Raw genomic sequence first — 27430 nt, 5'->3', positions numbered from 1 at the left:
GGAGAGGAGTGGAGTGGAGAGGCAAGGAGTGGAGTGGAGTGGAGTGGAGTGGAGAGGAGAGGCAAGGAGAGGAGTGGAGAGGAGTGGAGAGGAGAGGAGTGGAGAGGAGTGGAGAGGAGTGGAGAGGCAAGGAGAGGAGTGGAGAGGAGTGGAGAGGCAAGGAGAGGAGTGGAGAGGCGAGGAGCGGAGTAGAGTGGAGAGAGGAGGAGTGGAGAGGCAAGGAGTGAAGTGGAGAGAGGAGGAGAGGGGAGTGGAGAGGGGAGGAGTGGAGAGGAGTGGAGTGGAGAGGAGTGGAGAGGCAAGGAGAGGAGTGTAGTGGAGTGGAGAGGCAAGGAGAGGAGTGGAGAGGAGTGGAGAGGCAAGGAGAGGAGTGGAGAGGCAAGGAGAGGAGTGGAGCGGAGTGGAGAGGAAAGGAGAGGAGTGGCGAGGCAAGGAGAGGAGTGGCGAGGCAAGGAGAGGAGTGGAGAGGAGTGGAGAGGCAAGGAGAGGAGTGGAGAGGAGTGGAGAGGCAAGGAGAGGAGTGGAGAGGCAAGGAGAGGAGTGGAGAGGCAAGGAGAGGAGTGGAGAGGAGTGGAGAGGCGAGGAGTGGAGAGGACTGGAGTGGAGGGGTGAGGAGTGGAGAGGAGAGGCAAGGAGAGGAGAGGCAAGGAGAGAAGTGGAGTGGAGAGGAGAGGCAAGGAGAGGAGAGGAGTGGAGTGGAGAGGCAAGGAGTGGAGTGGAGTGGAGTGGAGTGGAGAGGCAAGGAGAGGAGTGGAGAGGAGTGGAGAGGAGAGGAGTGGAGAGGAGTGGAGAGGAGTGGAGAGGCAAGGAGAGGAGTGGAGAGGAGTGGAGAGGCAAGGAGAGGAGTGGAGAGGCGAGGAGCGGAGTAGAGTGGAGAGAGGAGGAGTGGAGAGGCAAGGAGTGAAGTGGAGAGAGGAGGAGAGGGGAGTGGAGAGGGGAGGAGTGGAGAGGAGTGGAGTGGAGAGGAGTGGAGAGGCAAGGAGAGGAGTGGAGAGGCAAGGAGAGGAGTGGAGAGGCAAGGAGAGGAGTGGAGAGGCGAGGAGCGGAGTAGAGTGGAGAGAGGAGGAGTGGAGAGGCAAGGAGTGAAGTGGAGAGAGGAGGAGAGGGGAGTGGAGAGGGGAGGAGTGGAGAGGAGTGGAGAGGGGAGGAGTGGAGAGGACTGGAGTGGAGAGGAGAGGCAAGGAGAGGAGAGGCAAGGAGAGAAGTGGAGAGGAGTGGAGAGAGGAGGAGTGGAGAGGAGTGGAGAGGGGAGAAGTGGAGAGGCAAGGAGAGGAGTGGAGGGGAGAGGGGAGTGGTGGAGAGGAGAGGAGGAGTGGAGTGAAGAGGAGAGGAGAGTGGGTGCAATAACAATTGAATTGTGAGCAGAGCAAAGGCTTGACTGTTGACTGTGTGCCTCATAGAGCTGGGACGATAAACCGGAAATTATCAACACTGACCGCGCCAACCATTTATCGAGGGCAGTGAACTGGTATCGATAATCACGATAAGTGAGAAATGAAATAAGTCTGCTAATACAGGCTATTACTGACGGTACATTTGATAGTTACAACATTCCTAGCAGTAGTAGTAGTTGTAAGGGTATGGTAATATACGAAAGTAGCTTAACTGGTGCAAATGAACATTATAAACATATCATTGTATTTCTCATTATTCTGGTATGGCTCTCTGTCCATATCGCCCAGCTCTAGTGCCTCAGGCGTTTTGTGTTGTTGCACAACCCTCATTTTAACCGAGCAGCTAGGCTAGCATATGACACCCTGGCAGAGGAACAACTTTTCTTTCACAATAGACTGCCTGTCGATGTGGTCTACGTGACTGTGGGTATGATTGAGTCTTCACTGGGACACTGTTCCAGAGAGTCTTGGCATGTGAGTGAGTGAGGGTGTGTGTGTGTGTGTGTGTGTGTGTGTGTGTGTGTGTGTGTGTGTGTGTGTGTGTGTTAGCCTGTATGCGAATAGAACTGCGGACTTTGAATTCAGAGTGGGCACTCTTCCAGCCAGTGGCTCTGCCCAGTCTCTGCAGGCTACACTCCTCTGCTCTCGGCTTCCACACACTGTACTGCTCTGAAGTGCCGCGGTGCTTGTATGTGCTAGTTGTGACGCTGTTTATCGCTCTTTGTATTGGCCGTGTTTACTGTAGACTGTTACATTCCACCGATGGCCACATCTCTAACTTCATTAAAGAACCCACAGCTGTGTTTTATTTCCCTTGCATGTCACTGTCAGAGGCCAGAGAGTGAGATGAGATTGGCCGAGACTTTCTGAACGCTGTGTGTGTGTGTGTGTGTGTACTGTGTGTGTGTGTGTGTACTGTGTGTGTGTGTACTGTGTGTGTGTGTGTGTGTGTGTACTGTGTGTGTGTGTATACTGTGTGTGTGCGTGTACTGTGTGTGTGCGTGTGTACTGTGTGTGTGTGTGTGTACTGTGTGTGTGTGTGTGTGTACTGTGTGTGTGTGTGTATACTGTGTGTGTGCGTGTACTGTGTGTGTGTGTGTGTGTACTGTGTGTGTGTGTGTGTACTGTGTGTGTGTGTGTGTACTGTGTGTGTGTGTGTGTGTGTGTACTGTGTGTGTGTGTGTATACTGTGTGTGTGTGTGTACTGTGTGTGTGCGTGTACTGTGTGTGTGTGTGTACTGTGTGTGTGTGTGTGTACTGTGTGTGTGTGTGTGTACTGTGTGTGTGTGTGTACTGTGTGTGTGCGTGTGTGCGTTTTGTGCTTTGTCTGTGTGCCCTTACAGAAAAACCACATGATTTCACATGTGGAAAGTCACATGACTTCACATGGAATGGAACATGTGACTACAAGAGAACGTGTTCCCGTTCCCCCCCGTAAGGGTGTACTGTGCACGTATGTGTGAGGCAGTGTGCGAGGGAGCGACGGACAGTTGTGTCTGTGTAGAGGAGACAGAGTGGCCTGACAGACTGACAGAAGGGCACCAGATTGAGAAGAGCATGTGGAACAGTGGGGCACCTAAACCCTGATGGGTGTTTCTACTACTCCACTGTATCACGGTGACCCCAGAACGAGCCTGTGCCACAACATAGGGGACAGAGAGAGTGGCATCCCTCCATTTGTTTGTCGTGCCAGTATAGTGCCACCTCTCTCTCTTTCTGTCTCTCCCTCCCTCTGTCTCTCTCTCTCTCTCTCTGTCTGTCTCTCTCTCTCTCTCTCTGTCTGTCTCTCCCTCCCTCGGTCTCTCTGCCCACCTCTTCCTGCCACCCCTCTTGTGTAAGGCCCTTCAGCACCATACACGTTTCCTTCCTCTTTTTTTTGTCGCACTCCCTTCTTCCGGAGGCTCTGATGCAGTTCTTTATCGTCTCCCCCTGTGGCGTCATGGCTTTTTACATGGGTTGACAGCTCATGTACCAACCCTGGGCTAAACTCTTCCTTCTACTGACACTACCAGCTCTATACCCCTGTGGTCAAGACAGGTTGCAACGTTGCCAATCATCCTGATGACTTTTACTGGTCAAGCTCTATTGCTGTAAGCTCTCTTGAATCACTGTGTACCTTTCAACTGGGAAAGTGTCCCTTTTACAGCTTGTCTGGACCCTTCCAGGCCTATGATAAATACAACTGCAGAGGGACTGGTTCAGCACTCAGAGGGGAGGAGAGGAGGAGAGGAGATGAGAGGATGAGATGAGGAGAGGGAGAGGAGGAGAGGAAGAGAAGAGGAAGGAGAGTGCGAGGTGGTGGAGGGGAGGAGAGGAGAGGGAGAAGGGGAGAGGGAGAGGAGGGGAGGAGAGGGAGAGAAGAGGAGGGGAGGAGAGGGAGAGAAGAGAAGGGAGAGGGCGAGGAGGGGAGGAGAGGGAGAGGAGATGAAGGAGAGGGAGAGCAGAGGGAGAGGAAGGGAGAGGGAGAGAAGAGGAAAGAGAGGGCGAGGTGGTGGAAGGCAGGAGAGGGCGAGGAGGGGAGGAGATGAAGGAGAGGGAGAGCAGAGGGAGAGGAGAGGAGAGGAAGGGAGAGGGGGAGAAGAGGAGAGGAAACACCAATGTAGACAGACAGAGCAGTGAACCCACCAACTTAACCCACCCCACAGGACTTTTCACCTCGCTGTCATAACCAGCACCAAGTCACGAAACACACACGCAGACATATGTGTGTATGTACACTGTCTGAGAGAGAGAGCGAGAGAGAGAGAGAGAGAGAGAGAGAGAGAGAGAGAGAGAGAGAAAAGCACTCTATGGCATTGCCATGTACATGAAGAAGCACCAGTCCCCGTTCCACAAATGCAAATATTGCATAAGTGGGTTTTCTGACATGTAGACCTGACGTTCTGAGTTCTATAATGTTGTATGGGTACCTGCAGATTGTAAGTATGCTCCTGGTACTGACCCTGCATATACAGCAGCGTACCTCCTATGGTTCCCTCCTATATTACTCATTGTATTTCATTGATATTATTCCCTCTTACCTTGACATTAAATACTGCGTTGTTTGGGAAAGATTTCACTATACTGTTTTACACCTGCTGTGTCCTGTAAAATAAACGTTGAAACTTCAAACAGCCAGACAAGGTGGGCAGCCCAAACCAGAGCAGGAAGGCAGGCAGGCAGGCAGCAGGTGGGACCGGTAACCGCTTGTGTCTCCGTGGCGTTTCAGTCTGAGACAGGCGCAGAGCGGCGCACTCCTTCAAACCAGCCTTTCTTCTTTACAACACCTCATAAAAAGACACTTTTGATTTCTGGGCCTTGATGGAGCCAGCCAAGCCAACAGCTAACATTTGGCACAGAGTTAACTCCCTTTCCGTTCCTGCATCCCACCACCAGACCAGCCTGTCAAACCACACCGAGCTTTCAAACAGCCAAACTACCCACCAACACCGGCGGCCCCCTTCAAGCCCCCGGGGCGGCCTAAAGAAAGACCTGCGGAGGAGAGGGCCCAAGAGAAGAGGGGGGAACAAACAGAAGTGGTCATTTTCCAAAAGGAACGTCTCAGAAATGAATCAGATGTAATCCTGCAGTGTAACAGGCTATTCTGAAGGCAGGAGCAGGAGGAAGCAGACAGACAAGTCCAAATGTGCAGATAATCTCCCCCTGCATCCTGTGGTGAGCACCAGCCGACTGTTCATCTGGCCACTAGCACCATGAAAGAGAGCAGTCTTCTTCATTGACTGCTGCCTACAGTAACCCAGATCTGGCAGTGGTACAGGCCTCATCTATTACTCAGACAGACTGACAGCGTTTGGAAGGAAACAAATGTTATTTGAACCCACCGTGTCTGTCTGGTGGTGGGGACAGGAGACATTCGTCTCCAGACTGTTGAGAAAAAAAAATGCTATCCCTGGGCCGTCGTCTGTCCGCCTAGCCTTCCTCTCACCACCTGTAGTGCTACCTCTCACCTGTCTGTCTGTCTGTCTGTCTGTCTGTCTGTCTGTCTGTCTGTCTGTCTGTCTCGGGCACTGCAACTAGCGCTACTGCAGCTCATTCGATTGCTATTGCTTCCTCCACACAACAATAGAAACCTGAAAAGTAGAAGTAGCCCACCGTGGCAGGACGTGAGGGGAAAAAAGAGGACAATGTAAACAACAACAGTACTACTCATGGCTCCACAACTACCGACAACATTTCAGAAACCCTGCCCTGTTTGGGGTAGATCACACTTTAACATTTAGCCTAGTCCCAGATTTCTTTTGTGTGTGCTGGACTTCCGATCTCCTGAGGTCACTGTCATACTATAGGAGTTGGGCTATACAGCACAAACAGACCTGGAACCAGGCTACTCTAACAGCTCTGCTTACATTACAATGACATTTTTGGTCATTGAGCAGTCGCTCGTATACAGAGCGACTTTACACTGTTCTTAGCCCAGATTCTCAGTACATACAGTACTGGTCAAAAGGTTTTAGAACGCCTACTCATTCAAGGGTTTTTCTGCATTTTTACTATTCTCTACATTGTAGAATAATAGTGAAGACATCAAAACTATGAAATAACGCATATGGAATTATGCTTATTTGAGCTGTTCTTGCCATAATATGGACTTGGTCTTTTACCAAATAGGGCTATCTTCTGGCTTCCACCCCCTACCTTGTCACAACATAACTGATTGGCTCAAACACATTAAGAAGGAAAGAAATTCCACAAATTAACTTTGAAGAAGGCACACCTGTTAATTGAAATGCATTCCAGGTGATTACCTCGTGAATCTGGTTGAGAGAATGCCAAGAGTGTGCAAAGCTGTCATCAAGGCAAAGGATGGCTTTTTGAAGAATCTCCAATCTAAAATAGATTTATGTCACACTTTTTGGGTTGTACATGATTCCATATGTTTTATTTCATAGTTTTGATGTATTCACTCTTATTCTACAATGTAGAATTGTGTATGTATCTTTTTTTTTGTCTCTGTCTGACTAAAACTGCTGCTGTCAAAGACAGAGAGAGACTGCTGTCAACATGATTTGTGTTTGCGAGAGAGTGGTAGCAATCTGTACGTTTTGGTACTGAGAATAAAGTTGCGTCTTAAATTGCACCCTGTTCCCTATACAGTGCACTACGTTTGACCAGGGCCCCTATGGGCCCTAGCCAAAAGTAGTGCACTATATAGGGAATAGGGTGCCAGTTAAGACGCAGCCTAAGTAGTGTTTTGACTTTCCCCTGCATGCAGTTGGCCTGACTGATCCTGGCACCAGTCACTTCAGATGGCAAAACACAGCCTGAGAAACTTCTGCTTTGAGCAACAGAAAATAGAGAAATGACGTGTTTGTGTACGTGAGGCTCTTACTTTTCACTTTAGCTTGGCAACCAATTGACTAAGGGAAGGGGTTGCCCAACGTTCACTACGGGTGGGGAGATTCAGACAATGACTCTATATGATGACAGAGCTGAGAACACCTTACTCTGTCTGCAGAGGTCCACTGGTTAAAAAGTCAGACCTGATCTAGCCAGGTCTCAGATCGGTTTGTGCCGTGTAGCCAGTGACAAGACCATAGAACACGAGTTGGCTAAACAGCACAAAACAGATCTGGGACCAGGCTACCTGAAGTAACACCCGTGAGTCACCTTGAGACGAAGAACTGCCCCATTAACAAGTTGAACCACAATAGCGTTTTATTTTGAACCAACACAGCTTTCCTAAATAGAGCGTGAATCCGGTTTATAACTCCAAAGTGAAAGCTAGCTGTCTGATAGCCACTTGTTGACAAGCTGACTACAGCACACTTCCATTCAAAAAGATGGATGTTTCCAGTAGAGGAGTGAGAGGATTGAGCCAGGGCACGTAAAGTTCTGTTGTTGGCTTCAAACTGACAGACACAGACAGAGTTCCTAGGGGACCGCAGAGACTGGGCTGTGGTACTGGGCCAAGGCACACGCACAGATGCACACGCACGCACGCATGCATACACACACACCAACGCACATGCCTTCTGAAGTACTGAAAGGCACACCTTTTTAACGCAGATACGCATGACAACACATGGCCGTTCTTCATCAGTGACCATACTTCCAAAACACACACACACCGCAGAGATGGCAGAGTGGCTATATGGCACAGTACATGGGGTGCCCCTCCCCAGTCCAGCCCAACCAAAGCCCCAGTCACTCTCCAACACTCTGCTAAGATAATGGGAATAAATACATTCTAACCACTGTGTGTCTGCTGCGTAAACACAACCCATTCACACAGAGTGGAGTCTCCCTCCATCTCCTCTCACTCTCATTCTCTCCGTGTCTGGCCTGAGCCTCTCATAACAGTGGGCCCTAGCAACGGTGGAGCCAAGCCGTCAGTCAATAACACGCTGGTAACAGAACCTCTCCCTTCACACTGAGCTCACACATGATTCCAGACGGACAAACACACACACATACACAGTTGCACGCAAGCACACACACACAAACACACACACACACACAGTTGCACGCAAGCAAGCACACACACACACACACACACACACACCCCAGCCCGGAAGCCCATTGCCCACGCCTCAGCAGAGTGGGGAAAGTGCCTCGCAGGCAAACACTGCTAACCGTAAACAAGCACAATGCCAACAGGGATTGGTGGCAGCGAGAGACACTTCCTTTGTGCCCACCAACCAACCATACTGTTTGTGAAAGCATTTTGAGGACCACAATGGAAATAAGTCCTTGACTTTCCTTAGCACCACATTGATTCGCAAACCATTGAATCTAAGCTCTTTGAAAGCCCTCACCTTCCTTCCATCCTCATACTGTGTGAGCCATGGGGCTGGGTACCAAATGGCAGCCTATTACCTATTCCCTATATAGTGCACATGCAGCACTATCGCAGAAATAGTGCACAATGTCAGGAATGTGATACCATTTGGCAACATATTCCCTGTCGGTTCAGACTATGTGGGTAGGAGACTCTGGGACCCAAACGTTTTAATTCACTTGAGGTTGAGGTTAGGGTTAGCTGTGTAACTTGAGGTTGAGGTTAGGGTTAGCTGTGTAACTTGAGGTTAGGGTTAGCTGTGTCACTTGAGGTTGGGGTTAGCTGTGTAGGTTAAGGTTAGGGTTAGCTTTGTAACTTGAGGTTGAGGTTAGGGTTAGCTGGGCCACTTGAGGTTGGGGTTCGCTGTGTAACTTGAGGTTGAGGTTAGGGTTAGCTGTGTAACTTGAGGTTGAGGGTATGGTTAGCTGTGTCACTTGAGGTTGGGGTTAGCTGTGTAACTTGAGGTTGGGGTTAGCTGTGTAACTTGAGGTTGGGGTTATGGTTGGCTGTGTCACTTGAGGTTGGGGTGTAGCTGTGTAACTTGAGGTTGGGGTTAGCTGTGTAACTTGAGGTTGGGGTGTAGCTGTGTAACTTGAGGTTGGGGTTAGGGTTAGCTGTGTCACTTGAGGTTGGGGTGTAGCTGTGTAACTTGAGGTTGGGGTTAGGGTTGGCTGTGTCACTTGACGTTGGGGTGTAGCTGTGTAACTTGAGGTTGGGGTGTAGCTGTGTAACTTGAGGTTGGGGTTAGGGTTAGCTGTGTAACTTGAGGTTGGGGTTAGGGTTAGCTGTGTAACTTGAGGTTGGGGTTAGGGTTAGCTGTGTCACTTGAGGTTGAGGTTAGGGTTAGCTGTGTAACTTGAGGTTGGGGTTAGGGTTAGCTGTGTCACTTGGGGTTGGGGTGTAGCTGTGTAACTTGAGGTTGGGGTTAGGGTTGGCTGTGTCACTTGAGGTTGGGGTGTAGATATGTAACTTGAGGTTGGGGTTAGGGTTAGCTGTGTAACTTGAGGTTGAGGGTATGGTTAGCTGTGTCACTTGAGGTTGGGGTTAGCTGTGTAACTTGAGGTTGGGGTGTAGCTGTGTAACTTGAGGTTGGGGTTAGGGTTAGCTGTGTCACTTGAGGTTAGGGTTAGCTGTGTTACTTGAGGTTGGGGTGTAGCTGTGTAACTTGAGGTTGGGGTTAGCTGTGTAACTTGAGGTTGGGGTTAGGGTTAGCTGTGTCACTTGAGGTTGGGGTGTAGCTGTGTAACTTGAGGTTGGGGTTAGCTGTGTAACTTGAGGTTGGGGTGTAGCTGTGTAACTTGAGTTTGGGGTGTAGCTGTGTAACTTGAGGTTGGGGTGTAGCTGTGTAACTTGAGGTTGGGGTTAGCTGTGTAACTTGAGGTTGGGGTGTAGCTGTGTAACTTGAGGTTGGGGTTAGGGTTAGCTGTGTCACTTGAGGTGGGAGCTACCATTGTGGTCCTGTGGCTGACAGACATAATCCTGGAAAGCCTGGTCGCAGATCTGTTTGTGCTACTGCATTGCCCTCTCGGATGGTCATTTTGCCGCAACAATGACCCATAGGAGTTGGTGAGACAGCACAAACAGATCTGGGACCAGATTGGGAAGAGGAGAATAACCTAGCTCATCAACAACAACATCCATAAAAACACTGATTTCAACCCACATGGATGGGAAGAGATAGCCTGGTCCCAGGACTGTTTGTGCTGGTATCAGCTGTCCTCCATGTTCGGCTTGACAATGACCATAGAAGTTAGCAAGACAACACAAAAAGGAAACAGGGCATCTGTCCCTTTCGCATCCATGTGGGTTGAAATCAGTACTTTTGTAGTTTATGTACCAGATTGTGTAGAGTGTAGTGATCATGTATAAAGAGAAAGCTAGCCAGTGCATGTGAGGTGACTGGGGCCCATTCAGGCTATGTTGATTAGACTAACAGACAGATCTGTCCTATTTACAGTTTACAGTGTGGAAGGGCTATAAGCTGTCAGGACAGCGTGGAGCTAGATTCCAGCAAGCCACTGTGGAATCTAGCCTTGGCACGTCCTGGCTAACCTAACCCTGTCTGTGGGTCTGACACAGCAGTCCCAGCGCCAGTGGTTTTGGGCTACGGGCACACAGACACAAGCAAGCGCTTACACGCGCGCGCGCGTACGCAATGCACACACACCGACACATGCGGACACAGGTAGATTTACACCTTCTCATTCACACCCAAGTCCAACACCCACCCACACACAGCCAGACAGACAGGCCTTACAATAATTTCTAGCCAGCATTGGGTTCGGGATGTGTGTTATTTTAGCCTGCACTTTGTCTAAAAACTCTACTATTCCTGCACTGAACGAATAGAAGTTTAAGGGCAGTGTATGAAGGATCAGGCCTAGGGGTGTGTGCATGTCTGTGTGGCTCACAATGGCTGTTTGAAATTCAAAAGGAAAAATGACGGTTTTTCTTTTCCCTCGGTCGTATCAGTTACGCTGCAATGACCCGGCAATCAGCTGACTATTTAAGCCTTTTAACTTCGTACACTTCCATTTGACGTGATGCTGACGGGATCAGCAGGGTTTATGTCTGTATTACAGCACTGACTAGTCCACATTCCTGCTGCAGCCCTTCCATGCAATGTACCCCTCACCCCACCCCAAGTCTCTCTCACGCGCACCCACCCACGCACCCACCCACCCACCCACGCACACACACACACACATATACACACACACACACACACACACACACACACACACACACACACAATCGCTCCTAACCATCCCTCCTCACCAACCAGCCAACCAACTATCTATTCACAGTCCTGCCCCCTCAGGCATTCTAATCTTTTAATTGGATCTTTTGTAATTCTAATGAAATAACTGCAGAGTTCCATTAGCAAGAGAGAATGATCCGTAGTTCCGTTAGGACAGAGAAGGATCTGAACTGCTCGGTGTGACAGTGGTCACAGGGACCACTTAGCAGTCAGTGGCTACGTCTCGAAGGGCACAATATTTCCTATACAGTCCGCCTGGGCCCTGGTCAAAAGCAGTGCACTATATAGGGGACTAAGGTGCCATTTGGGGTACATCCTGTCTTTTCCTCCCAGCTAGGTAATTATAGGACCTGTTTCATTTAGCTCATCAATTCACATTGAACAGTACATTAAGGGAAAACAAAGAGCTGTGTGTGTGTGTGTGTGTGTGTGTTTGTGCGTGTGCGCGCGTGCGTGCGTACAATGAGGAGAGAGAAGAGAGATCCAATCGAAAACAATCAACATGTGACCAGTTAGACTGACCCTATTGGTTACAAAAAAAAGAGGAAATCTTTCAAATAGAACTCTATCACATGTATTACAGCTAAATTGCTAGATCCTTCTATGTGCAAGAACATGTCGGTCATGCAAAAGGCGGGGTATCACTGCTGCGTCATCCTTCGGCGTTTCATAGGAAGTTGACTAATTTAGCTCGTCGCGACGACGTCTGAATGCGTTATTATGGTATGTCTCCACCATTACCCTTTTCCTGTCCATAACATGTGAGAAAAGGAAATTGCGTTTTCCTTGCAGCACAGGGACATAGAAAGTGAAGAAACAGCAGATGCGCCTTTCGTAGCGTCAAATATGATCCAGTAGGAGTCATTTCAAAATCACCACACCATTTTCCTTCCCATACAGCCCTGACATATTACTACAAACTACATTTACTTCAGACACTTGAAGAGCAGTAGGCTACAAGGACACCAAATATGTCGTAGATCTGACATTGGCCAGCCCATAGCCTCTCTGTACCCTCTGACATTGGCCAGAAGAGAAGAAGGAGTCACCAATCACCAGATAGAAAACGGGAACGCGGATCATGACCACACACTAAAAGTCCCCTTTGATTCTGACCAGGCAGACTAACAGCAATGACACCGCAACCACAAGGAAATCCAAAATGTACCCCACTGATTTCCAGAATTGCTTTCGAGTAACTTTTCTTTATTAGCATGGTGTCTGTTTGTCAGAATTGTAATAAACGGATGATAATGACGTGACTCAACAATGAATCACCGTGTTGCTAATGTTTGGATTGCATATAGAGAGTTGTGGGAAAAAAATCTCCCTAACAAAATAAGAAACAAACCGAATATCTAGTACAAATGAAGGAACGAGTGTCATGCTTTAACAGCTCACTGGGAAAAGAGTCAAGGAGTCATGAATGTTGTTCATTTTATGACAGTAGAGCTGAGTAGAGAGACTCATAGCGGAGTGTCTCTACTTTTGGGGAGTTTAGCTCGTTAGCTCGCTGCTAGCCCCCCCGTTTGTGTCCCAAATGGCACCCTATTCCCTTCATAGTGCACTCCTTTTGACCAGGGCCCATACGCCATAGCAGTGCACTGTGAAGGGCGTAGGGTATCATTTGGGACTCGACCGCTGTGCTCTGCAGCTGGCCAGGCCTAATGAGAGAGAGATCAGACTTAAACATCAATTCATCTGCCTCATTGAAGAGGACAATGAGGGGCAACTGGTTCAGCAAGGTTAAATAAAGGTTAAATAAAATAAATAAAAGTAAGGAGAGCTATCATGGCTGCTGCTCGTGTAGGACGGGGCCACTTTGTTTACTACGGTTATTGGGCACAGAGGGACAGAAACAGCACACCGCACACACATGGATGCACACGCACACACGCACAGCAACACCGACTGATAGTTCTGCCTACCCTCATGCCAACCTGGCCTCTCTCTCTCTCTCTCTCTCTCTCGACTCTCTTTCCAGGAACAAACAAATAAAAAATACATTTGGGACCTGACCGGCTACTTTTTAAATGTGTGTGTGGGGGTCAGAGTGAAAGACTAGTGAGGTCTCTGATTGACTAAATAAACACATCTCCTCTTGTTATCATGAGAGCTCCCTGGCTGGCTGTAGAAGAGAGGAGATGAGAGGGGAGGAGGGAGGGAGGAGAACAGGAAAGATTGAAGAAAGCAAAGGAGAAGAGAGGAGAGGCTGGCTGGCTGGTCTGCATGGAGTCCCCCTAGGCCTCCCCTGGCCTGACAGGGCATCTGTCTTCATTAAAGAGAACCCAGTGTGCATGACAGCCACTGAAACGCTGGTGTCTTCACGAGTAATGAAGACAGATGACTGCCCCCAAGAACCCGTCAAAAGGAGGGGGAAAAAAAAGGCAGAAGGTTGAACTATATCAAATATGAAAAAGCAATGCTTAGGGAGAATCCAACACCGCAGTTATTCAACAAAAAAACCTCAACGGGAAGGGTTACAGAGAAGCAACAATTGAACTAGCTACTGTTTTGTGGTTTGACGGTGTGTTGTGTTTTTCTTCTTAGTTGTGTCATTCGTGGCTTGCTCCCTACAACACAACATCACACCCCCGCTCCTTCTTTTCCACACTGCTTCTCTTTCTGACAGCCCCACAGGCCCCCTGGACGCCTATGGGAATGGACTTAAGTTTTGTCTGTCCGAGGCAGGCCTGTTGTTAACAGAGCCAGAGGAGTGTCTGAAATCTGGGACGGAGGGAAGGCGGTGAGCGAGGGAGGAAATATTCAAACTCTGGCAGAGAAAAAGACAGCGAGAAAAAACCCGTTGGCTCTTCTGAAGCCCGAGCAACATTTCAAGTTACTAATTTATTCATCAATTTAACCACTGAATAATTCATCTACTTATTCATTTATAGCTATTTAGCTCCGGAGAAATATCATTAACAGCAACAATACTTCCAACTAAAAACGCGTACTACTTTCACGACCTCTGTGGTTCCCACATGTCAAGCTCACGCCGTCACAGTGGCGATTGTGACGAGAACAAGGCATGTACAGTAATCTGCCTGGCTGACGTTATGTCCTAAGTGTCAGGTTTCTCGCTATGTCCCTCTCTCTTTTCCTCTCGCTTTTCCATCTGTACTTTCTTACTTTGCATGCACAGCCAACCCCGCAAGGTCCGAACTCAGGTGGCTGGCATTATCACGGCGAGCCTGAACCTGTGGTTTAGCACAACAGCCTCTCAGAAGTCAAACAAACACACACAGACAGACACAGAGACTAGCATAGCATTAGCTAGCTGTCCCAGTTAGGTGAGTTGCCCCAACAGGCTCTTGAGGTGGGAGGGGGGGGGGGGTTAAGAGGGTGAGTGCAGGGCAGAGGGTGGGGGCGGAGATCCAAGTCCCAGTCTCGTCCTGTCAAATCACACACACACACACACACACACACACACACCCTCTAGCCTTGACAGTCAGCTCCCTAGTTAGAGCAGTCCTGCCTGGGGTGAACAACAAGCCCAGCGGCACACACTGAGTCCTGCATCCAGCTAGCTCAGCGGGAGAGCGTGACACAGGACATGCAAACAGGATGCCATTGACTTACATTGAACGCTGGCGCTGCCGGTCCAGGCGAAGGGGTCCAGGCCCGCGAAGAAGGGGCTTGCCTTCCGCAGCATGCACGTACCCCGGCTGGTGACATCATAAAGCTGGCGGGGGCCCATCCCCAGAGCTTCCATACAGTCAAACATGGTGGTGGAGCTTTAACCCTCCTTCTACTGTTACAGTACCACTTCCCTAGTCCCTACCTCTTGAGAACACACAGATAAACCCTGATGCTCTACCTACCCCTCTTCCTTCCTCCTGGAGTAGCTAGGTCACCTCACTGTAGTACAACAACAACAACAACAACAACAACAACAACAGCAAAGGTCCTGGTTCAAACCCCTCCTGTAGCTCTGATGTGTTGCTGCCTCCTGCTACCTTTTCCCCCCTTTCCTTCCTTCCTTCCTTCTCTCTCTCTCTCTCTCTCTCGCCTGTTCTCTCCTTTCCTTCTGGAACTTCTGTTCCCCCTTTTCCCTTCCCCTTGTCTGGAATGCAGGGCTGGTTCCTGCCTGGCTGTGGCTGCTCCTCTGAGCTCTCTGTTGCTCTATCGTTCTCCCCTCGCCCTAGGGCAAGCTGCTCCCTGTCTGCTGTAAAAGACCTAAATAACAGCTCCCTCTCTTTCACACAGCCCTCTCTCTCTCTCTCTCTCTCTCTCTCTCTCTCACTGCTGCGTCCCAGGCATACACAGCATAGTGGAGTGAACCAACCGCCTCAGCCTGAGAGCGAGAGGGGGTGGAGAGAGAGAGAGCGAGAAAGAGAGAGGATCTGGAGGGAGGGGGTGGAGAGAGAGAAAGAGAGTGAGAGAGCGAGAGAGCGAGCGAGAGGAGGAGGGATGGGGAAGAGGAGGGGAGGGGGCCAGAGCCCTTTGCTTCTAGGAAGGGACTGACTTGGTTAGCGGACAAAACTTTATTCCATTCTTCTCAACTCCTCTTTTTTTGTCCACGGCTTTCTTTTGTGTTTCATATTTCAGCCTGAACGCAAACAAACACAACCTCTCTCCTCCTCTGCCCTATTCAGATCCCTCTCCTCCTGTTGGTTGTCTCCATTTGTCTTTGCACTGCACCTCCCCCATTTCCCCTGCAGCCAATCTGAGTCCCCTCCCTCCCTCCCTGACCCCCCGTCTCTAATCATAACCATATTAAAGTCTGGACAGGCAGACACAGAGAAAGAGAGAGGGAGAGAAAGAGGGAGGGAGGGAGAGAGAGAGAGAGAGAACTGTGCTGAACCCAGATGCCAGGCTAAATCCCTCCCTTTTGTCTATCTGTTTCTCTCGCTCACTCCCCCTTTCCCTCTCTCCTCCTCTCCCTTCCCTTCTCTCTCCATCTCGCTCTCTTTCTCTCTCCTTCCCCTTTTTTCTCATTCTTTCTGTTTTTTCTCTCTCTATCCTCCCCTCGCTCTCTCTCTGGCAGTGCTTTAACAGTGATGAATGAGAGCCTGCGTGGCTCAATCCCCTCAGTGCATTAAGTCAGATAAATACCCTCAATACACACACACACACACACACACACACACACACACACACAAACACACATACACACATACACACTGTGAGATTGGCAGTGAACACACTCCTCTCAAACTCATCTGACCTCCTTCAAGTCAAAACAAATATATAACTGGAGCTAACTGGAGACTCAGGTGAAATAAGAGAGAAGAATGGATATAAACATGGGCAATAAGGGTAACACTTTCTATAAAAAAAAAAAACGTGTGGTCAAGTGTACTGAGGCTCTCTGTTAAATACACTTCAAATAAGCTGTCATTTGATTGTAATATAATGCTTCATTAGTGTCATAACACGTGTTCTTTGTGTTACAAGACATTATAAAAGGGCATTACAAAGCTATATACATGTGTACTTGGGACAAAATACTAGCGTGAACACGGAAGACAAAATAAAGGATTTCCATAAAAGGTCTCTTAACAGACGATGTGTCGTGCCGACGTGACACACCTGAAAGGTAATTGCACCACCAGACACAGACACACAAGTCATGCCTCACATTCTAAACCACCAGTCAACATTCCTAAAGCATGAAGCACACCGAGAAGCTCACTGCGGATAGACTGCCTATAGGTACTTATCACAGCGGGAGGCAGTTTCTTCTCTCGCTAGAACAAACGCCGTACCTGCTGCGTGCCGACCCAGTAACCACAAACCTGCAGTTTCTACTTGTAGAATCGGAATGCTCGTCGGTGACCAACAACTTGACTTTGAGCGGATCAGAGAGCAAGAACCCCCAACAGGAGTGACAAATGGAGTTGGTCCCATCTTTGCTGCCATAACAGCCGCCACTCTTCTGGGAAGGCTTTCCACTCAATGTTGGAACTTTGCTGAGGGGACTTGCTTCCATTCAGCCACAAGAGTATTAGTGAGGTCGGGTAATGATGTTGGGCGAGTAGGCCTGGCTCGCAGTATGCGTTCCAATTCATCCCAAAGGCGTTCGATGGGGTTGAGGTCATGGCTCTGTGCAGGCCAGTCAAGTTCTTCCACACGGTTCTCGACAAACCATTTCTGTATTGACCTCACTTTGTACACAGGGTTATTGTCATGCTGAAACAGGAAAGGGCTTTCCCCAAACTGTTGCCACAAAGTTGGAACCACAAGATTTCCTAGAATGTCATTGTCTGCTGTAGCATTAAGATTTCCCTTCACTGAAACTAAGGGGCCTATCCCGAACCATGAAAAACAGCCCCAGTCCATTATTCCTCCTTCACCAAACTTAACAGTTGGCACTATGCATTGGGGCAGGTAGCATTCTCATGGCATCCGCCAAACCCAGATTCGCCCGTCAGACTGCCAGATGGTGATGTGTGATTCATCACTCCAGAGAACGTGTTTCCCCTGCTCCAGAATCCAATGTGGGCAATATTTACACCTCTCCAGCCGACGCTTGGCATTGTGATCTTAGGCATGTGTGCGGCTGGTCAGCCGTGGAAACCCATTTCATGAAGTTCCCAACGAGCATTTCTTGTGCTGGCGTTGCTTCCAAAGGCAGTTTGGAACTTGGTAGTGAGTGTTGAAACCGAGGACAGGCCAAGCTCCCATTCTGTGAGCTTGTGTGGCCTACCACTTCACGGCTGAGCCGTTGTTGCTCCTAGATGTTTCCACTTCACAATCACAGCACTTACAGTTGACCGGGACAGTTCTATCAGGGCAGAAATGTGACGAACTAACTTGTTGGAAAGGTGGCATCCTATGACGGTGCCACGCTGAAAGTCATTCTACTGCCAATGTTTGTCTATGGAGATTGCATGGCTGTGTGCTCAATTTTATACACCCGTTGTGGCTGAAATAGCTGAATCCACTAATTTCAAGGGGTGACCACATACTTTTGTATATATAGTGTATATTGTGCTAACTAGTGAATATGCTAACGTTAGCTAGCTAGCTAAACATTTGTCTATGGGCTGGCAGTGACAGTATGGGATTATGGAGAGTTAATTCAATTGTTTATTCTTCATCTTGCTAGGTAGTTATCTAGCTGTGGCCATCTGGCTAGTATCAACAAGGGCATTCTACAAAATAGAAACATTAGCGCAGCTAGCTAATAAACTAAGACTATGCAACATATACAGACATGCATTACCAAACAACGCTACTGCCACCTTCTGGTTCGGAGTATTTTAACAAGGCTGAATGGCTGATGACGTCAAGGTTGTTGCTGTGTGAACACAAAAGAGATTGACTGCCGACAGTGTTCAGAGGTGCTAAGTACTGCAGGCAAACATTTGACAATCCTACCGGTGTGTCTGAGCTATTAGAGTTTCATCTTCCCTTCAACTCACTATAGCTTTCCATATAGCGTTCAAAGAAACCCTGCAACCCTGCTCTGCAATTAGAATGATTTACACTCAGGCCGTGTCTCAAATGAGGGGTCAAAAGTAGTCCACTAATTACCGTAGGCAATAGGGTGCCATTTGGGACACAGGCAAAGTGATGTATAGTGAATCAATAGCCAATATATGATTAATAAATAAGACCGACACTGGTTCAACTGTTGAGCAGTCGACAGACGCTAGCTGGTTGTCCCATAAAACAAACAACTGAACACAATACAATTGGATGAGGAGGAGGGATTCACCATAGAATGAGCTCATGCTCTGTGCACTCCCTGCCTGAACATCCATCGCCCCTGTCAGACTGGTGGAAGTGGTACGACCCATCAGGCAGCAACAACACAATTTCCTGTCAATCTGTGCTACTGGCTTGCTGGGCTCTCTCCATAAACACACACACACACGCACACGCACACACACACACAGCCTAAGCTGTCACACACACACACATTCACACACACACACACGAATGCATGAACACACACATGCACGCACACACACAGACACACACACACACACAAACCATCAAACAGGCAAAGTGTCAATACAGGATTAAGATTGAATTCTACTACACCGACTCCAACACTTGTCGGATGTGGCAGGACCTGCAAACTATTACAGACTACAAAGGGAAGCACAGCCGCTAGCTGCCCAGTAACATGAGCCAACCAGACGTGCTAAATTACTTCTATGCTCGCTACAAGGCAAGCAACACTGAAGCATGCATGAGAGCATCAGCTGTTCCAGACGACTGTGTTATCACGCCCTATGTAGCCGATGTGAGTAAGACCTTTAAACCTTTAAACCTTTAAACATTCACAAAGCCGCAGGGCCAGACGGATTACCCTGACGTGTACTCCGAGTATACGCTGACCAACTGGCAAGTGTCTTCAACAACATTTTCAAACTGTCCTTGACTGAGTCTGTAATATCAACATGTTTCAAGCAGACCACCATAGTCCCTGTGCTCAAGAACACTAAGGTAACCTGCCTAAATGACTACCGACCCGTATCACTCATGTCTGTAGCCGTGAAGTGTTTTGAAAGGCTGGTCATGGCTCACATCAACACCATTATCCCAGAAACCCTAGACCCACTCCAATTTGCATACCGCCCCAACAGATCCACAGATGATGCCATCTTTGTTGCACTCCACACTGCCCTTTCCCACCTGGACAAAAGGAACACCTACGTGAGAATGCTATTCAATGACTACAGCTCAACGTTCAACACCATAGTGCCCTCCAAGCTCATCACAAAGCTAAGGACCCTGGGACTAAACACCTCCCTCTGCAACTGGATCCTGGACTTCCTGACGGGCCACCCCCCAGGTGGTAAGGGTAGGTAACAACACATCTGCCACGCTGATCATCAAAACGGGGGCCCTTCAGGTGTGCGTGCTCAGTCCTCTTCTGTACTCCCTGTTCACCCATGACTGCATGGCCAGGCACGACTCCAACACCATCATTAAATTTGCCCATGACACAACACCTGGTAGGCCTGATCACCGACAACGATGAGACAGCCTACAGGGAGGAGGTCAGAGACCTGGCCGTGTGGTGCCAGGATAACAACCTCTCCCTCAGTGTGATCAAGACAAAGGACTGAACATGCCTCCATTCTCATCGTAGGGGCTAGAGTGGAGCAGGTTGAGAGCTTCAAGATCCTTGGCGTCCACATCACCAACAAATTAGTCACTTTAACTCTACCTACATGTACATATTACCTCAATTACCGTGACTCTGTACCGGTACCCCCTGTATATAGCCTCTCTACTGTTTTTTTTATTTTTTACGGCTGCTCTTCAATTATTTGTTATTTTTTACTTATCTATTTTTAATTAACACTTATTTTTCTTAAAACTGCATTGTTGGTTAAGGGCTTGTAAGTAAGCATTTCACTGTAAGGTCTACCTGTTGTATTCGGCGCATGTGACAAATACAATTTGATTTTATTGGACTGGCTGCCTTCTAAGTCTCACACTTAGTCCTCACTCTTCTCCTTTCCCTGTTTCATGAAGCAAACCTTGCTTTCACATTTGGAGGTATGGGGGGGGGGGAGCAGGAGAGGGGGTATAAGGAATGATATTGATTAAATTGTTTATTGATTTTAAAGCCTCTTCCCTATTGGGATGTATCATTTATTTTCTTAAGTTGGCAGTAGGCAGGATGCGTGCGTGCGTGCGTACACACACACACACACACACACACACACTTAAAGAGCCCTTTTCTTGCAGTAGCAAACCGTAAAGAACATCAATAGTTTTGGATTCTTCAAATAATTGTCAAGTAATAAAGCAGGAGAGTTTATGACAGGAACTAAAGAACATTGAGGTGGTGATAGAGCAGAAGCATTCCCCGCAAATATACACTACAGGACCTACATCTCTACAGGACAGAATGCTAAGGCACCAGTCAATACCTCAGTGAAGCGTATTCATTGTTGCCAAGGGAAGCCAGGCTTCCCTCAAAAATTGGAGAAAAAAAATCAAGTAGGAGCGAGTATTTGGCCTCCCTTGATAAAAAAGTATAAAATAGTAGCCAATCAGAGTTGAGCTAAATTGAGTGAGCTCAACTGTGAATGGTCCTGGCCCACCAAAAAAAAGTGTCAAAGGAAGCCAGTTTGGGTTTGGCTTCACTCTAATCACATCACATCGAGAGAAAAACGTCACTGACAGAACAAGAACTTGAATTGTTGCATATCATTGTGTTGTTGTCCTCCGGTGGCTAGCTAGCAAGCTAAAATGGTATCTTTCCTAAATTAGCCATGGATGGAGATAGGGATTTGGACTTGTGGTTTTACTTTATTCTCTGTACTGGCCAATGATTAAAACGCCGATTCTGACCCAACCATTAATTCATACATTCTACCCCTGACCTGAGAGGATGGAAGTTCAATATGTAGCTCGATGTAGTAGGTTAATGTTAACTACCTGGCCTACATTTAAGTGTGTTCTTTATGACAGATCATAGACTGTTTTGTCAACATGAAAGAGAGGAGGATGGCATTGGCGTTTCGCTACAAGTAGGGTGAATCAACCTGTTTTTTCTACTTGCACAGACAGACAGACCGACCGAGCCACATCATATTTACCCTATGTTGATTGGACTAAATCGTTTTTGGTATGTTTTAGCTGTCACCGTATTAGACTAAGCATAGGTGATTTGATGATGTTGAAAGGGTGCTGGAATAGTGGAGGCAGCTAGTCCAACACTCTAACCACTCGGCTAACCCTGCCGCCCCTAACTGTTTGTTACCACGGTCACAAGGCATATGAACTAAGAAGTTATAGAACAAACGATGCAATTATCCCAACACGTAGGTTGTAATATGGCTTTTTTCTGACTTGGCTTTCCCAGGGATTTTACTCACTCACCGCTACTGCAATACCTAACCTTTAAGTCAGGGTTCCCCAACTGGCATCCCGCAGCCTGAATTTTGCCCACAAATGGTTTTATTCGGCCCCTCTACATTTTTGAGCAAAAAAATCTCAACATTTAATCTTTTTATTCCTGGTTGGACAAAAACTCTGTAAAAACACCAGGAAATGGTCTCCAAGTTATTTTACTTTTGGAAATCTGGTCCCACGTATTCCCACACATAAAAGACACATGGGACTGTATACAAATGTAAGCAAAGTTTGAAAATATCTTACTTTTTCAAATATTATAACTGTTTGGGCATCTTGTGGTCCATTTGCAGGATACAAATGATTTGTAATTAAGTTCCAGCCCCCGGACAATCCACTCAAGAAAAAAATAGTCTCGCGGCTGAATCTAGTTGATGATCCCTGCTTTAAGTGTCACGACTTCCGTCGGTCCCTCTCCTAGTTCGGGCGGCGTTCGGCAGTCGACGTCACCGGCCTTCTAGCCATCGCCGATCCACCTTTCATTTTCCATTGGTTTTGTCTTGTCTTCCCTCACACCTGGTTTCAATTACATCAATTACATGTTGTGTATTTAACCCTCTGTTCCCCCCATGTCCTTGTCCAGAATTGTTTCTTGTAGTGCTTGTGTACGTTATGCTGGTTATTACCGGGTTTTGTTTGACCCATTCATTGATTGTTTACGGTGGTTTTTATGTTGATTAAACGACACCGTTGTAAATGCGTTTCCGCTCTCCTGCGCCTGACTTCTCTGCCGCCAGTACGCACCCCGTTACAGTCAGTTTTCTAGTAGTTTCTTTTTACAGACATTGATGGTCTTGTGAAGGTCATTTTTTCTTTCTTTCTCTTTCTTTATGTCCACTTCTCCCTCCTACTTTTACAATAATGTCTCTTGAGTAACATGTTTTTACCAGAAGACTGCTTCTCACAACTTTTTTTCCTGGAAACGATGACTGGTCCCCCCATCAATCCCCTGTCAAACAGGCAGAAACATGCCAAACCATCCACACATCTAAGGGTTGACGCTGACTAAACCTATGTCGTCATCTTTAAAGAATAAAAGAAAACATTTTGTAATCGACCAACCCACACTTAATAACTGCCCTTATTGAGTACATTTGATTTGCAGGCTCTCTCACTAACTTTCTCCCACTTTGACATTTCTTTCACTGTGTTTTGAGCTCATAATTCAGACCAATAATCCTGACTTCTCCGTTTCTAAGCGCTACACAAAGTTAGTAAAAGTATGCAAAGTTTTATAATGCCCCATGCAACAAAAAAAACTCTCTCCACGCAGTGTGTTTGGACATTTAATACACATACTCCATACTGATTGTGACCCAGGCCAGGTCCCTGCCTCCCTGCCTCCTCCCCTTCCTCCCTGGCCATAGAGCCTGAACTCTGCAGCAACCCCCCACTGGGCCACTAACTTTCCCCTAAACATCTCCTGCCTTTCTCTCCCTCCCTCTCACTCGGTTTGTCTCACAATTCATCACCCTTTCTCCTGAATTCCCACTTTTCCTTTTCCTCTGCTCCTTCTCCCCTCATTTTATCATGCTTGTTATTACTCCCCTATCTCTCCTCTCCGTCTTTTCTCTATGGTGTGTTTTGTGTGAATGTTTTCTCATTGCTTTTCTTTCCTATTCTTTGCTGTTAATTATCCTATGAATGCTCACCAGCTCTATTGTCATGCTTTGTGACGGAGCAACATTTGAAGTATTTTGGGGTTGGTAAAATACCCCCGCACAGCGCCTATTTGCACCTCTACCGGATGGAAACTACAAGTGTAGTGGCTGTGCTCAACGCAATAGCAATTCCAAATGTAGATCCTTCAAACACCGCCAAACAGGGAAACAGATCCCAATCAAAGCTGTTATCACGTGCTCCACTAACGCAGTTATTTATAACTTGTTCTTGTGCTAAAAATTCCGCTAGCCAGCACCTTGCCTAAACAGACGTGCGTTTATTTCGCCTCCAGGAAAGTAGATTGAACCAGGTTTTCCTCTAGGATTCTGCCTGTGCTTAGCTCCATTTCCTTTCTTTCTTATCCTGAAAAACTCCTCAGTCCTTAATGATTACAAGCATACCCATAACATGATACAGTCACCACTATGCTTGAGAATATGGAGAGTGGTACTCAGTAAAGTGTTTGTATTGGATTCGGCCCAAACATAACACCTTTTTATTCAGGACAAAAAGTGAATTGCTTTGTCACATTTTCTAAAATATTAATATTAAAATAGTTGTATTCTGTACAGGCTTCCTTCTTTTCACTCTGTCAACTAGGATATTATTGTGGAATAACTACAATGTTGTTGATCTATTATCAGTTTTCTCCTATCACAGCCATTAAACTCTGTAACTATTTTAAAGTCACCATTGGCCTCGGTGAAATCGCTGAGTGGTTTCCTTCCTTTCCAGCAACTGAGTTAGGAAGGACGCCTGTATCCTTGTAGTGACTGGGTGTATTGCTACACCATCCAAAGTGTAATTAATAACTTCACCATGCTCAAAGGGTTATTCAATGTCTGCTTTTTTTACCCATCTGCCAACAGGTGCCCTTCCTTGTGAGGCATTGGAAAACCTCCCTGGTCTTTGTGGTTGAATCTGTTTGGAATTCACTGCTCAACTGAGGGACTTTATAGATAATTGTATGGGTGGGATACAGAGTTGAGGTAGTCATTCAAAAATCATGCTAAACACTATTATTGCACACAGAGTGAATACATGCAACTTATTATGGGACTTGTTAAGCACATTTTACTCCTGAACTTATTTAGGCCTGTCAGAACAAAGGGGTTGATCACTTATTCACTCAGCTTTTCATATTTAATTCAATTCTAACAAAGTCTCAGAACATGAACCCATTTTGACATTATGGTGTAATGTGTTTAGGCCAGTGACCATTTTCTATTCAGGCTGTAAAATAACAAAATGTGGAAAAAGTCAAGGGGTGGGAATACTTTATGAGGTCGCTGTATGTTTTTTGTAAACATAAAAAAAGAAAAATGTTAATCATATTTTTTTGGAGTGGCGGCAACGATTTAGCAGCAGGGAGCCGTTGCTAAAAGTATATAGGGGAAACACTGACGGGCCTATAGTATTCATTAAACCCCAAAGGCAGTAGTGGTGCCATGAAGCCTGCACATGCTGTAAGCTGTCCTTCAGAGTTGAAGTGAATCAGGTTTTAATACTGTTTTCCATTTTGATGTACAGATAAGACCTACAGTACTACACAACACATTGTTGCCACTTCCTCTGTCCGCAAATCAGAGTCATTCCTTACAGTCCTTTCTTACAGCCAACCAAGAAATCAATACTATTGCGAGGTTATAAAGCCAGGAGTAGGTTTCTGGGATAATAAGCAGGACTTGGCACGGTGATATCTGTACCATGTGTGCAGTCAGTGTGTGGACGTGCTGAAACAGATTGCCAGTGATGACAGTGATGTAGAACGCCACTTCAGCTCCCTCCCTCCCCCCCTCCCTCCTTCCCTCCCTCCCTCCACGGTTAGTTACCAACACACACATACAGTATGCACGCAGATCACACACACACAGACAATCCAAGCTACATGCTCTCTAGGTCAGATCTGTTCTCTAGGTTAGATCAGTTTTCTAGGTCAGATCTGTTCTCCAGGTCAGATCTGTTCTCTAGGTCAGATCTGTTCTCTAGGTCAGATCTGTTTTCTAGGTCAGATCTGTTTTCTAGGTCAGATTGGTTCTCTAGGTTAGATCTGTTTTCTAGGTCAGATCTGTTCTCCAGGTCAGATCTGTTCTCCAGGTCAGATCTGTTCTCTAGGTCAGATCTGTTTTCTAGGTCAGATCTGTTTTCTAGGTCAGATTGGTTCTCTAGGTTAGATCTGTTTTCTAGGTCAGATCTGTTCTCCAGGTCAGATCTGTTCTCCAGGTCAGATCTGTTCTCTAGGTCAGATCTGTTCTTTAAATCAGATCTATTCTCTAGGTCAGATCTGTTCTCTAGGTCAGATCTGTTCTTTAAATCAGATCTATTCTCTAGGTCAGATCTGTTCTCTAGGTCAGATCTGTTCTTTAAATCAGATCTATTCTCTAGGTCAGATCTGTTCTCTAGGTCTCTAGGACATAACTCTTCCAACTGACTCACTCACACGGACACAAGTAACACACAAATGCACACTGATAATACACTCAAACGTGAGCAACTACTACTGTGTCGAATAAAAGGACACCTCAGGGATTCACAAACCTTTTTTTGCTCTCTGACCCACCAAATGAGGTGTCCTTTGATTCGTGACTAGAGGTCGAGCGATTATGATTTTTCAACGCCGATACCAATTATTGGAGGACTAAAAAGCCGATACCGATTAATCTGCCATTTTTTTGTTGTTGTTGTTGTAATAATGACAATTACAACAATACTGAATGAACACTTATTTTAACTTCATATAATACATCAATAAAATCAATTTAGCCTCAAGTAGATAATGAATCATGTTCAATTTGGTTTAAATAATGCAAAAACAAAGTGTTGGGGAAAAAAGTGCAATATGTGCAATGTAAGAAAGCTAATGTTTCAGTTCCTTGCTCAGAACATGAGAGAATATGAAAGCTGGTGGTTCCTTTTAACATGAGTCTTCAATATTCCCAGGTAAGAAGTTCTAGGTTGTAGTTATTATAGGAATTATAGGACTATTTCCCTCTATACCATTTGTATTTCATTAACCTTTGACTATTGGATGTTCTTATAGGCACTTTAGTATTGCCAGTGTAACAGTATAGCTTCCGTCCCTCTCCTCGCTCCTCCCTGGGCTCGAACCAGCAATACAACGACAACAGCCACCATCGAAGCAGCGTTACCCATGCAGAGCAAGAGGAACAACTACTAGAAGGCTCAGAGCGAGTGACATTTGAAATGCTATTAGCACGCACTAACTAGCTAGCCATTTCACTTCGGTTACACCAGCCTCTTCTCAGGAGTTGATAGGCTTGAAGTCATAAACAGTGCAATGCTTGACGCACAATGAAGAGCTGCTGGCAAAACACACGAAAGTGCTGTTTGAATGAATGTCTACGCGCCTGCTTCTGCCTACCACCGCTCAGTCAGATACTTAGATACTTGTATGCTTGTATGCTCAGTCAGATTATATGCAACGCAGGACACGCTAGATAATATCTAGTAATATCATCAACCATGTGTAGTTAACTAGTGATTATGTTTGATTGTTTTTTATAAGATAAGTTTAATACTAGCTAGCAACTTACCTTGGCTTACTGCATTTGCGTAACAAGCAGTCTCCTTGTGGAGTGCAACGAGAGAGAGGCAGGTCATTATTGCGTTGGACTAGTTAACTGTAAGGTTGCAAGGTTGGATCCCCCGAGCTGACAAGGTGAAAATCTGTCGTTCTGCCCCTGAACGAGGCAGTTAACCCACCGTTCCTAGGCCGTCATTGAAAATAATGTGTTCTTCACTGACTTGCCTAGTTAAATAAAGGTATAAAAAAAATATCTTAAAAAAAACCCCCCAAAAATACAGATTTTTTATTATTATGAAAACTTGAAATCGGCCCTAATTAATCGGCCATTCCGATTAATCGGTCGACCTCTATTCGCGACCCACCAATTGAGGTGTCCTTTGATTCGTGACCCACCAATTGAGGTGTCCTTTGATTCGTGACCCACCAATTGAGGTGTCCTTTGATTCGTGACCCACCAA

At 46.9% G+C, this 27430-nt stretch overlaps 1 protein-coding gene across 15 annotated transcripts in view; it reads right to left on the bottom strand.

Annotated features, from left to right (window-relative positions):
* The window catches only part of LOC110491992 (retinoic acid receptor gamma-A), a 74554-nt gene that overhangs the window by 13109 nt on the left and 34015 nt on the right, over positions 1–27430 (bottom strand). The window contains exon 1 of one of the 15 annotated variants that reach the window (XM_036946905.1): positions 14516–15547. The exons of 12 other annotated variants lie outside the window; for them this stretch is intronic. In XM_036946905.1, the coding sequence (XP_036802800.1) occupies positions 14516–14660 (145 nt within the window). In that variant the 5' untranslated portion in view covers positions 14661–15547. Of the gene's footprint in view, positions 1–14515; positions 15548–27430 lie in introns of those variants that run through there. 2 more of the 15 variants (XM_036946907.1, XM_036946908.1) reach the window with 2 other exon arrangements.

This window comes from Oncorhynchus mykiss, chromosome 16, assembly GCF_013265735.2.
Source record: "Oncorhynchus mykiss isolate Arlee chromosome 16, USDA_OmykA_1.1, whole genome shotgun sequence".
NCBI lineage: Eukaryota > Metazoa > Chordata > Actinopteri > Salmoniformes > Salmonidae > Oncorhynchus > Oncorhynchus mykiss.
This window is presented reverse-complemented; position numbering and strand designations above follow the sequence as displayed.